The 12,804-nt window shown below is 42.6% G+C and overlaps 1 protein-coding gene across 1 annotated transcript in view; it reads right to left on the bottom strand.

The window, feature by feature from the left end:
- plxnd1 (plexin D1) overlaps positions 1-12,804 on the bottom strand; it is a 38,322-nt gene that overhangs the window by 21,245 nt on the left and 4,273 nt on the right. The window contains 10 exon segments of the mRNA XM_043233273.1: positions 477-634; positions 1,580-1,670; positions 1,754-1,843; positions 2,591-2,689; positions 3,893-3,992; positions 5,630-5,738; positions 5,945-6,122; positions 8,137-8,266; positions 9,101-9,201; positions 9,505-9,636. Of these exon segments, the coding sequence (XP_043089208.1) occupies positions 477-634; positions 1,580-1,670; positions 1,754-1,843; positions 2,591-2,689; positions 3,893-3,992; positions 5,630-5,738; positions 5,945-6,122; positions 8,137-8,266; positions 9,101-9,201; positions 9,505-9,636 (1,188 nt within the window).

The raw sequence follows: 12,804 nt of genomic DNA on the forward strand, positions 1-12,804 counted from the left end.
TCCCCATGAGTCTGTGTGTATTCAGGTTTAAGTCCCCGCACACACACACACACACACACACACACACAGCGCTCTCACAGCACTCCTGTGGTTTAGATAACTTTTCTTCAGCACAACTACCGTCAAACACGTAAAGCTTGTAGTTTTGAATCTTTCTAACGCTGCAGAAGCGCTTCTCTTTGACCTCATCTTCTCTGAGCTCTGATACGTGTGTTAACTAGTTATTACGGCTGTCAGCTAGCATTAACACCTAGATGACAGGAGAGTTGCTGCAAATGACTGTGATTAAATCAAATGTGTTTTTTTCTCTAGAATAAGATCTTCTGAAGCGTGCACAGTAAGAGCAGGCTGTGTGCTGGGTCTTCAGTCTGAACCTCTGCTCTATATCTGAGCACTGCTGTGAGTGAGTGTGTGCCCGTGGGTGTGTGTGTGTCTCTCTCTCTCTCTCTGTGTGTGTGTGTGTGTGTGTCCGGTACCTTCTGTATGTGTGGGTCGGGGCAGCGTGTGGTGATGGCGTGGCACTGCTCCTGCTGCTGACAGCTGTTATCACACCACACACACTTGTGGCTCTGCGTCTGCCGGCCCCAACACTGAGAGCAGTCACTGTCGCCCGCGCTGCAGCTGTACACCTCCACTGCACACACACACACACACGTTACATTTCTGTCCTCTGAGGCTCCTCCAGAGGTCTGAAACAGAGCTTTAAACTGGTCAGGGTCAGGCAGGGCCGTCTGCGGGGGATCTGGGGACACACAGGCCCCGGGGTCCAGGGCGAGCACATGACCACATCAACACACTCCAGGCCTGCGGTCAGCCTCTGATGTAACTCTCAAACAACACTTCTTTAACCATTAATCAACAACAGCGGGGTGCGCTGAATGAAATTCAGCATTATTACACATTATTACACAATAAACTCATTCATTTGGCTCACTGCAGGGACACTAGTGATAAACTCTATACATACCCTCAAACACAAAAATAAAAATAATCTTGGTTTCATCGTACATTTTTTTTTTTTTTTTTCTATTCCTAAAACTTCAGAAACTTTTCTGTTAGTTAAGATTGTGACTAGTTTATAAAATAGTTTATGGCGTGCGTGTGTATGTGTGTGTGTGATTGTGTGTGAGTGTGTGTGAGTGTGTGTGAGTGTGTGTGTGTGTGTGTGTGTGTGTGTGTGTGTGTGAGTGTGTGTGTGTGTGTGTGTGTGTGTGTGTGTGTGTGTGTGTGTGTGTGTGTGTGTGTGTGTGTGTGTGTGTGTGTGTGTGTGTGTGTGTGTGTGTGTGTGTGTGTGTGTGTGTGTGTGTGTGTGTGTGTGTGTGTGTGTGTGTGTGTGTGTGTGTGTGAGTGTGTGTGTATGCGTGCGTGCGTGTGTGCGTGTGTGTGTGTGTGTGTGTGTGTGTGTGATGAGTCAGTGTCAGCAGCAGACAGTCTGATGGTGATGAGGCACATGCTCAGCATTAATGTGATTGCTACACAGATTTCACACACTTCCTTAAGAACTCCAGCCAGCTGTCTGTTATCAGTGACTGTGTGTGTGTGTGTGTGTGTGTGTGTGTGAGAGAGAGAGAGCTCATACCTGTCATTGGCTCTGGACTGTCTATATATGTGCCGCTTCCTCTTCTAAGCAGATTCAGGTGGAATGTCTCGCTCCACATGGTAGTTTTTAGCTGCACAAACACATAAACACTCTTATTCCTCAGTAAATCACAGAGTGAATGGGACTGGATCTGCTCTGTCCGTGTGATCTTACGGTCACTCCGCTGCAGTTCACCGCCAGCTCGTCCAGCCACTGAGCTCTGTACAGCTGCCCATCTCCCAGATCACAGTCCAGCTCAGCGCCCTGCACACACACACACACACACACAGAGCGTGACGAGCGGAGCCACAGCTATGTCCGATCCCATCAGAGCTCCCGAGGGACTCCAGGCATGCTCAGACAACATCACAAGACCTTCAGACAGACAACAGATCTCTGAGTGTGTCCCAGGGCTCACGAACCCCTCTAGAGTCATTCCCACAGTGTGCTCAGAATACACTCAGGCGTCATGATGAAGACCCGCACACACACACACATCTGGAAGCCATAATGCAGACCCATGCGGAGAGGAAGCGCTACGAGGCCTTCATTAGCCTCGATCTAAGACGCGTTCTTCTGATCTCTGTGGAAGGTGACTGCATTACTCTACAGCTCACAGAAGAGCATGTCTTACCACGCCAAGCTCACGCGTGATGCACAGAAGAACCCAAAGTTTGGCATGTTTTGTGAACTACCACAGAAGTTAACACCCATGCACTGGTTAGGTGTGTTTTAAAGCGTTAGGGCTGGTTAGAGCTGAGAATGAGAATGAGCTAGATGCTTAGGGCCAGCTTAAACCAGTAGATAAACCAGCACGCAATGGTTTGTTGAACAGGGTCAGGATCAGCAGAACACACACAGCAGAGAGTTTGTTTGTGTGCAGATGAAGAGTACTCCACTTTACTCAGCGCAGGCTCTTCAGAACTGGGGTAAACAGAGCCACAGCCCATCAATACTGAGACAGCAGTGTGTGTGTGTGTGTGTGTGTGTGAACAGACACTCGGGTCCTACATGCTCTATGTTCTTGAGCTCCAGGGTGAAGACGTGAGTGCTTCCAGAGGGCAGCGGAGGAACAGCATACGCCACCATACTGGGACAGGATGAGGAATTCTGGGACAGAAACAAGAGGTGACAACAAATGAGATTCAGCCAAACAATAGTGAGCGGTGTGTTTAGAGAAGCAGGAATGTAAGCAGTCAGCAGTGTGTGTGTGTGTGTGTGTGTGTGTGTGTGTGTGTGTGTGTGAGGGAACATGTCAACACCAGAGGAAGGGTGGGCACGGTTAAAATGCAAACATCAGTTATTTATGGCAGTACAAGCACAATCACACCACATTCTGTTTTCATGCAAAGATGGAGTGTTAGCATATGAGAAAAACACAACAAATCTTCTTTTTTTTCCTGCTGCGTGTCGACCAAAACGTCTCTTGCTACATATTTCCCAGAAGTCTGTTTTTACGCTGCACAATTCAGCAACGCATGTTATTTTCAAGGTCAAACTGAGACACGGCTGTTTCGAAATCACAAATCATTTCTTTGTGCCGCACAAACTAACTTTAACATTAGCATCCCTAAACTTCCTGTTCTTTCCAGCCACAACGGCTAAACTTCACGGTTATAGGGTGTAGATGAGGCCATTGCACCACAGTACATATATATATATATATATATGCTGATATATGCTTTGTGTTCCTGACAGAGGATCTGTTGGGTAAGTGAAACTCTCTGCTCAGACATGAAACTACGGGCTCAAGTTCAGTGTTTTCAGTAAGTGGACTGAATCTCTTTCATTCTGTTGTGACTTTAAGGAATCATAGAAGGCTACTAGAAGAGAGGGAATGAATCACATTCATTATCTCGTTCACTGAGGAGTCTGATGTGTATGAGGAAAACAAATCCTTTAGGGATTTTAGCTCATTTTAGCTCTCTGTTGTCATTTACTGAGCGTTTTCATAGGTCCTATCAGAAGTCAGTTTGTTTAAAGGCAGGTAACAGGGACTAGTTTAGTAGGAGCATTAGACTCTTATTCTGGGTTCCAGTCATTTATTTCTGCTGAACAGAAAATATTTTGCAAATGTAAAAGTTATATACCACTATATACATTAAGGCCTTTCAGAGTTATATTTATTTATAGTAGCAGAGAACGCAATCCCAGCATGCACTGCAATATATTTGCTTTAGACACAAGCCAAAATTTTACTGAATCAAGCATTTAATAAGAAAATGTTTTAGGTTCATTGTGAAAAGTGTCCATGGGTTTGGACAGAGAATCGATCGAAAGCACCTTCTCTTCTCTGATGGACGTGCCACTCACCTCCAGAAAGACATGAGGAGTGTGTTCTTTGCTGGAAACACACAGATTGAGCTCCAGGTTCCAGTAACAGCGCCAGGCTGTGCTCAGACAGCTCGTGCACCTGCAGAACACACACACACACACACACACACACACACACACACACGAGTCAGAGTCAGTGTGCTTGATATGAAAGAGTCAACCTGGACAATATTTACACACTATCACAATTTTTTGTAGAACTGTATTTTATGCACGTAAAGCCACAAATCAGCTAGTAGGTCCGCTGACTCTGTGTTTCTGGAAATGAATTCATGTGATTGAATGGATTCTGTGCTGAAGCAGATAATCCTCCCACAGGTTATTATTGATTATTATTCTTCCAAAATGTTTTCAATATCTGTTGAATGTTCTCAAACAAAAAAGCAACAAATGTAGAAAAAGTAACTGAAAAAAAGTAATTAGCTACACTACTTAAAAAGTAAAGTAACTGAAGTAATTATATTAGTTATTATATTTTGAATAGGTTAACTTGTAATCTGTAACCTTCCCAGCAGTGCAGTACATGTGTGTTAAGAAACCCAGACAGCTGTCTGAAGCTCCGAAGATCCAGGGGTCTCTCAGTAAAACACTGCTGAGAGCCGTCTCATCCTCACAAACACCATTACCCAGCATTCACTGCACCGCTATCACAGACTGAATGAGGCGCTGTGTGTTTGTTTAAGATAAACTCCAGCTCTGTGTGTGTGTGTGTGTGTGTGTGTGAGTTAGTGGGGTGTTACTGTGGTCAGAGACTGTATCTCTCATGCTGGTGTGACTGATGTCTGATTGAGTCTCTCTGGAGGCCACAGAGTGTGTGTGTGTGTGTGTGTGTGTGTGTGTGTGTGTGTGTGTGTGTGTGTGTGTGTGTGTGAGAGTGACTGTGCGTGTGAGAGAGTGTGTGTGTGTGTTTTTAAGGGGGGGAGTGAGTGATGTGGTGGTTTTTGTGGTTTATGGGGAAATAAATGTGTTTATTGACATGGGTATGACAGAGTTATTGCATTTTGAAGGTGTTTTATGAGGACAGTGCCAATCCAAAAAGAATTAGAGAGGAAGTGTGTGTGTGTGTGAGAGAGTGACTGTGTGTGTGTGAGAGAGAGAGAGGGAGTGTGTGTGTGTGTGTGTGTGTGTAACCAGACATCATCTCAAACACGCTTAAGTCTTTCTCTCTGTCTGTTAGAAACACCTACACTTCAGTTCATGGTTTGTTTTCATACCGTTATGATTTTGTAAAGTGATATTCTTTCTTTTGATTGAGTGGTGAACTCTGCGCAGAGCTCTTCATTCTCTGAGTTTCTCTGAATGCTCAGGTGTTGGAGAATCTGTCTGGGTTTAGCGTTTAAGAGTCATATATAGATCCGTGTGAAGAGCGAGCGCTGGTGTGAATGACTTGAACTATGTTAACATGCGGATGATGCAGAAGATGCTGTTATAGCTGTGAAGTTATCTCCTGCGGCACTGAGCTTATTATCACCTTCTCAGATGAGCCGATGTAAATGAACTGACACGTACCTGACAGGCACGGGGTACTTTTAAACTGCTCTTTCCATCTGAAGACTGTGCTCTGAGATAACTATGTTCTGCAACAGACTTTACTGTACCTTCACTACACCACTGAACACAGAATGTGACCCTTCATAAATGTAAAGTACGATCCACTAGTTTATGAATCTTGTCAAGACCATTACACTCAAGAAACGTGTTTGTGTGTGTACTCACGCATTTTTGGAGTGGATTTTTCCTGTTCGTTCACACTCATAAATGGTGAAATTTTCAGAAACCACAGAAACGCCATTAACTCTGATGGCCACAGGGATGGTGACGTGATCTAAACACGGACAAATCAATCATGTAACACATTAAACATCTTCTTGGCTGAAATGTGCCTGAACAGTGTTGTTTCAGCATCTTCTAAATACGTGAAAAAGATTGCACAGTATGTGTTCCCAACTTTTTGTCTTACATTTATGCAAGAACATCTTCAGCTGGAATTATTTAGCAAAGATTCAGATCAAGCTGTGTTTGTGTGTGTACCTGTGCCAAAGGGGATTGTGGGATACATTAGTGGGGGTGGCAGAGGGCAGGTCTGGATCTGGGACGTGCCGTGGTGCAGATGTACAGTGGCGTTCGTGGTGATTTCACGACCATAATCACACTCCACCTGTAGACCCTTCACATCCGGCACACTGCCATTAATCAGGATTCCCACGTCCTGAGAGGAGCAGACAATTAGCACATGCTACAACTGTACACGCTGATATGACATCAAATCATACTCATCATAGGGGTGAATGAAGAGGTATCAGTATGGAGTACCTCAAAGCTCAGGTTTAGGACCGCTACTTTTCACACTATACACGTTGCCCCTTGGCAGATATCTTCAGGAGACATGGTGTTAGCTTTCACTGCTACGCTGAGAATTCTGACCTCTATATTTATTGATGAAACATTATTTTTGCAAAACTAGTGAAATGCAAAGTTGATATAGTAAAACTGAATGACTAGTAATATCTTAATATTAAATTCTGAAATTACGGGACCGAAAATCTCCACATGTAATAACCTAGAAAACTGTTTAACATTTGATGCCTGCTCTGCTCATTCTTCATCATCAGTTGAGTGCTGTTTGATAGCAACCTTTCCTTCCAAAACCATGTTTCCAACATTTGGCCCTCAAAAACAAAGCCACACTTTATCCCAAAACCACATGATAGAAAGATAAAATCTGTGGGCTTAACTCTCTTGAAAATAATGTCATATAGCTTTATTTTGTTTATGCAAATATCATGCATTGTTGTTCTTGGGATATTAGGGTTAATCCAGACGGATTTTATGACATTCCCCGGCAGACTCTGGGTGTTTCCGATCATCTCTGAGAGTAACACGACTCCGTTCTCTTCACACACACTCATCAGTGCTATCACACGCCACATTGAGCTCTATTGTTGTCAGGATGGCAGACTTCCTGACAGTGCTGCCTGTTTCCTGTTTCCTGTTTGGGCTGAAGAGCCATTTCCTGCGGCAGCGATAGATCCATCCAGGACAGAAGCTCACCTAATTACCTCAAACTTCCTTTGCATGAGATCTTTCATATGAAAGATCAGCACTTGCAACAAGCAGCCTGCAATCTGAGCTTCTTAAAATCTTCATCTCAGAATCTGTAGGAGCTACGGAAGGATCTTTCACATAAAGTAGACTAGTTGTCTGTGAGTCTACAAAGAATAGGTTTGTATAATTGATTATTTGCACATATTGTCTGTGTTTATTTTTTGCTTGCAATGAATGAATGTAATTCACTGCACAAACACGCTCATAAAGAGAGCGGAGGAGTGAGTGTTGACAGAAAGAGAGTTACTTCTCATAAATAAAGGCAAAGTTAACACACATGTTTTATGATGGGTTACGTGAAGGTCTGTCTTTAAGTTCAAAGTTGTTAAATGTTCTGAACTCTGTTGGGGTTAGACATCACCTATCAGGTCCTACTCATTGAAATCATACTCAAGATTTAATACTGTTACATGGATTGGATGTTAATGGTGTTGAAATTCTGCAGCAAAGTGATGATATTTCAGATCACTATCTAGTCATGTGTGAAGTCTATATAGCTGAAACCATGAACTCTGCACCTCATTACAAGTATGATAGAACCATCACTTCAAGCACAAAAGAATGATTTATCTCAATTCCTTAGTGCATCCAATACAACACAAAAACTTGTAACTATGCACTCTCTCTTTTCTAGCACTTCAGATAGTTACTGCTTTACGCTTAAGAAAGATGAAAGAAAACAGTCTGACTCTGTGGTATAATGAGTACATTCGCACCCTAAAGAGAGCAGTCCGGGAAAATGGAGCGCAGCTGGAGGAAAACAATACAGCCTGGCGAGAACATACCCTGTCATGCAGAAAAGCATTAAACACTGCTAGATCTGATTATTTCTTGTCAACAGGTGCTAACATTCCCCAAGAGTACAGCAGTAATGACTTCATGAACAACTTTACTTCCAAGATAGATACTATAAGAGAGGAGATTTCTATACAGTTGTGATTTCAAAAGGTTTGTGCTGCTGTACTTCAATGTGTGTGTGTGTGTGTGTGTGTGGTTTATGGGGACACGAATATAAAAATCTGAGTAGTTTCTTGTAAGGGGTAAGTTTAGGTGTAGCACAATAACACATACAGTCTGTACAGTATAAGAAAGTGTGTGTGTGTGTGTGTGTGTTGTACCCTCATGAGAGCGGAGCGGCTGATCTCCGAGGGTGTGATGGCCATGGAGGGACACTGCTGGACTCCATCTCCTGTGCTGATCCAAGAGCGGTCCAGTGACCTGCTGGAGCAGTCCTTCTGAACCGAACACCTGACACAAACGACACACACCGCACACATCCCCGCTCAAGACAGAAGGCACTAAACTGTCCAACCATGCGCATGTGAAAGCCTTGGTGAACTCTGACCACTGGATACACAAGATTTCACACATTTTACAATCAACCGTACTTTACTGTCCTGACAGACTCTCAGCTGGAGAAAACAACGAGTCAGAGACGGCAAGCAGCTTGAAATTAGACAAACATTCAAAAGCCTGAACAGTTATTTCGTTTTTTTGTCGAACTGATGTGAAATCTTTCAAACTCTAATCCAATTGTCTAATTAGTTAGGCTGACTGATTAAATATGAATTACAACAGAAACTTTTATTTAATGCATTGGCCTCATCATGTATGCATAGTCTCTCTCTCTCTCGCACAGATGGGATGAAAAGCCTCTCAGTGCAGTTTGACATTTTCCTCTGAAAGAGCCACTATCATGAGAACAATTAGCACATGAAGATGTGAGAACTGAGCGAAGCAGGGAACGTCTGCGCTGCTTAGCCTGAGCCTTTCACCCACAGACTTTTGATTTCAATTCCAGACATTCAGGAAAAAACCCTTGCATAAAGATAAACTGCACCAGAAATCCAGCCCAAAACATCTCAAGCTCTGACACACGCACAGCTTGACAGATTCCAGGCGTCCCAGGGTCACTAAACCCTAAGGGATTGCTTCTCCAAAAACCTGCAGCTTTCTTTATGCTCTCAGACGTGAAAAATGCCGCTCAGCAGAAACACTGATAGTGAATGGAGATGGATGCTCAAAGAGAGCTCAAAATGATGCAACAGTAGCATACACGCTGCTAATTAAGATGTGCTTTACCTTCTCTCCAGTGTGCACCAGCCGCAGTGTGCATCTCCGGAGCTCACACACTCACCGCAGGAGCTGTACTGTCCACACGCAGACACCTGAACCCGCAGGAGCTAAACACACACACACACACACACACGCTCGTGAGCATCAGACTAACACACAGTCATATGCTGAGTTTCACAGCTCCATCAGCGATGATGATTATTCACACAGAACTCTTCGTGCCAAACTCTCTCACAAGCAAAACGTGATAAACAGAGCGTCTGATCACACACACCACACAAAACGGCTTAAAATATCCTTAGAACGTAATGAACTGCTTGATTTCCAAATCGTTATGATTTGATTTGATCGGATAAGCTGATATTGTCTCATACTGAATACAGTATTGATGCACGTATTGGGTTACTCACGTGGTGTGTGGTCATCAGGTACAGGTAGTTGTGGTCGCTGGGGTCGAAGGTCATGATGTGATGAACGGGTTCATTAGCGGCGAGTTTTAGTGACCACTGATTAGAAATGGACAGGTTAGCCAGCAGAGACAGCTGTGAAGAAACACAAATCAACATATTCACCACATGACTCTCCACTAAAAAATGATGCAATAGTTAAATATATGAATGCAAAAATCGAATCCTATTTTAGTAAAAGTTTTATTTCCGCGAGGATGATGATGACTGGACAGGGTGAGGTCATGTGAGCGTCACACGTGCTTCTGCTGCTGGTTTATCACGACTGTATTGTATCTCAAAGTGCAGTTTCTATTTCAGAGCATTCTGTTCTTCTTCACTGCCTCTCCGTGGCACCTAGCTTTAAATGAGGAGGCAGCAGATGAGAGGAAGAGTGTGATAATAATACGGTATCATAATTCACCATAATTAGCATCTTCTGAATGTTGAGAAAAGAGCAGGAGAACAGTCGGTGGGTGTGAAACATTCCTCATCATCGCCAAACTCATCCTTCAGAGACAAAGTGCTAATTGCAAATGTAGACAAATTTCATCAGTTTACACACACACACACACACACACACACTGCATTCACCTCGACTGCACTGTCTGACTGGATGTATGAAACAATGGATGGAGTCTGAGTATGTTTTTTAGCTCAAAGCTCAGCGGAATGCAGCACAGGCGCTGTAATGAGCTTTTAGGTGTTTTAAAAATCAGAGACAAAATCTGCATAAAAAGGCTGTTATGAGAGGAGTTAATGAAAAATGTGTTGTTGTGTCTATACATGATCATATGTTATATCATATCATATCATTTCGTATCATATTTTTGTTTTCGATAATGTTCATCTTGTTTGACATGTCTGAAGACACCTGGGGCGTTTCCTCCGAGAAGGCTTGGGTGTCTCCTCATAAAAGGTGGATGAGAAATATGTCATAACAAAAAAATTAAATAATGCCAATACTGTATATATATGCAAAAAGAAACTGTATTAAGTGTAGTTTTTTTCTAAAGAGACAGTGTCCAGCAAGTACAGCAATAGCATGGCTTGTGTCCGTCGTGACTCCCCTCGGCCCGTTGACTTTTAACAGACCTCCTAACTGAGAAGGAATGGAGGAATATGACCGGTTATGATCGCCTGCGATTGATTTATGCGATAAATCCTGCTTCTTGTGTTCACACACATTGGTGAATCAGTCTACATTTACAATATTATATCGTTGATGGGTAGACTGATCTATAAAAGCAAGGTAATAACTCACACACTGAGATATAACCACTTTGTCAGGTCAAAATAAGTCTTGAAAAGAGCTGAAAAAATATACTGTTCAAATTGTTGAAAAACACTAACTGAGATTCAAACTTAACCAACTGGAACATGTATTTACATTTTGATTACAAAAAAAAATAGCCTCCTCGTTTTGGAAGACCAATTTAACCATAATAATGTGAATGTAGCCTAAAACACTGTGTGTGTGTGTGTGTGTGTCCTAACTAAAAGGCCAGTGGAAGTTAAAACAAAGCTTACTTTATTCTGTACAGTGCAGCTGCCACAAGCATGAATGTAAGTGCAAGTACTGTACGTATGAACAGATGAACAGACGGACAGACAGAAAGAAGCACAGACAGATAAGCAGAGGTTGAGCTCTAATTGAATTAGACTCTACTAACACAGATCCCTAAATAAGCTTATCTCACCGTCCCAAATCACATTACACACACTCCTGAAACCATCAGTGGCATCATCGGACCATCCGCACGACACACACACACACACACACACACACTCTGAAGGGTTAATATAAAGGAAACTGGAAAGTAATCGCAAGCTTCCTCAACATTTCACACAGAAATCATGATTAACTGAAACAAACCAGCAGCTCTGTGGCGGTCAGCCAATCACAACGCTGCTCATCTATATACACCTTAAACGTACAACACGAAGGCAAGAAACCTCTACAAAAAAAAGAACCAAATGCTGGAATAAGAATAAAACGTGGGAACATGAGCACTTTAAATAGTCACGTTATCACTGTGTTCACGAGCTCAGAAGCTGCAGAGAGCTATAAGAGATGAGAGTACAGACAGCAAATAAACTCTGAAACTACCACGCCATGACATTACTGTACCTGGACATTACATGGTGTAACAGTGTATCATTAACAATACAATATAAATGAACCAAAAATAACATGTTATTACTGCCTGAGACCATCAGTAGTGCTGCGCACACACACACACACACACACACACACACACACGTGCGCAGACCACGTCCCTGTGTTTTGGCAGGGAAACAAAAAGCCTTTTCTGAGCTCTTCACACGAGACCCCCGCAGCCAGAGACTCCTTATCTGTGTGAATGAAACACTCTGAAAGAGCTGGATCGGAGCGACTCTGACACACCTTCCTGGAATCTGGCCCTAATTACAGATCCTTTGTTCAGACGGCTGTGGCTCGCAGATGTTTTCTGAGGCCGTGTGCACATGAATAATCTTTAGCCAGTGTATGTGAGTAACCGCGTGTCTCGTGTTTCTCCTCAACGTTGAAGAGCACTCGGTTCAGCCAGAAACACACTAAATAATGATAAGAAGAGGTAAAGGGCAGCGGTAGAGGACAGGATATCATTAGTTCAAACAGAAGCAGTCTGACGCCCCCTCTGAAGAGCAGCTGACTGTGCTTGATATAATGGCAATATTACGTTCAGTTAAAAGATTTGAAGCAACAAACAAAAATGTTTACTTAATTTTCCAGCAAACAGAAAGTGTGCACTGTCCTTTGATTTTAGACCTACTCTAGAAGGATGATATCCGTTGACTGAAACCACGAGTATATATTTCTATAATTGGTTATCTTCTAATATCAGGTCATAAGAGCATAAAAGACAATATTACATTGTATGGATCATAATAATCAATGTTCATTTTGGGATAAAAATCATTAGGATATTAAATAAAGTTCATGTTTCATGAAGACATTTTATAAATAACCCAACTGTAAATATTTAAAAACTTTCGATTAGTGAAGTGCATTGCTAAGAACTTCATTTGGACCACTTTAAAATTTATTTTCTCAATATTTAGATTAGTTTATTTATTTTTTGCACCCTCAGATTCCAGATTTTCAAATAGTTGCATCTGGACCAAATGTTGTCCAACCACAAATCAATGGAAAGCTTATTTGTTCAGCTTTCAGACGATGTATGAGCCGACTGGTTTTCTGGTGCAGTATGGAACTGAATAGCGACGGTAATGAAGTAGTTA

This window comes from Puntigrus tetrazona, unplaced genomic scaffold (genome assembly GCF_018831695.1).
Source record: "Puntigrus tetrazona isolate hp1 unplaced genomic scaffold, ASM1883169v1 S000000776, whole genome shotgun sequence".
NCBI classification, from domain to species: Eukaryota; Metazoa; Chordata; class Actinopteri; order Cypriniformes; family Cyprinidae; genus Puntigrus; species Puntigrus tetrazona.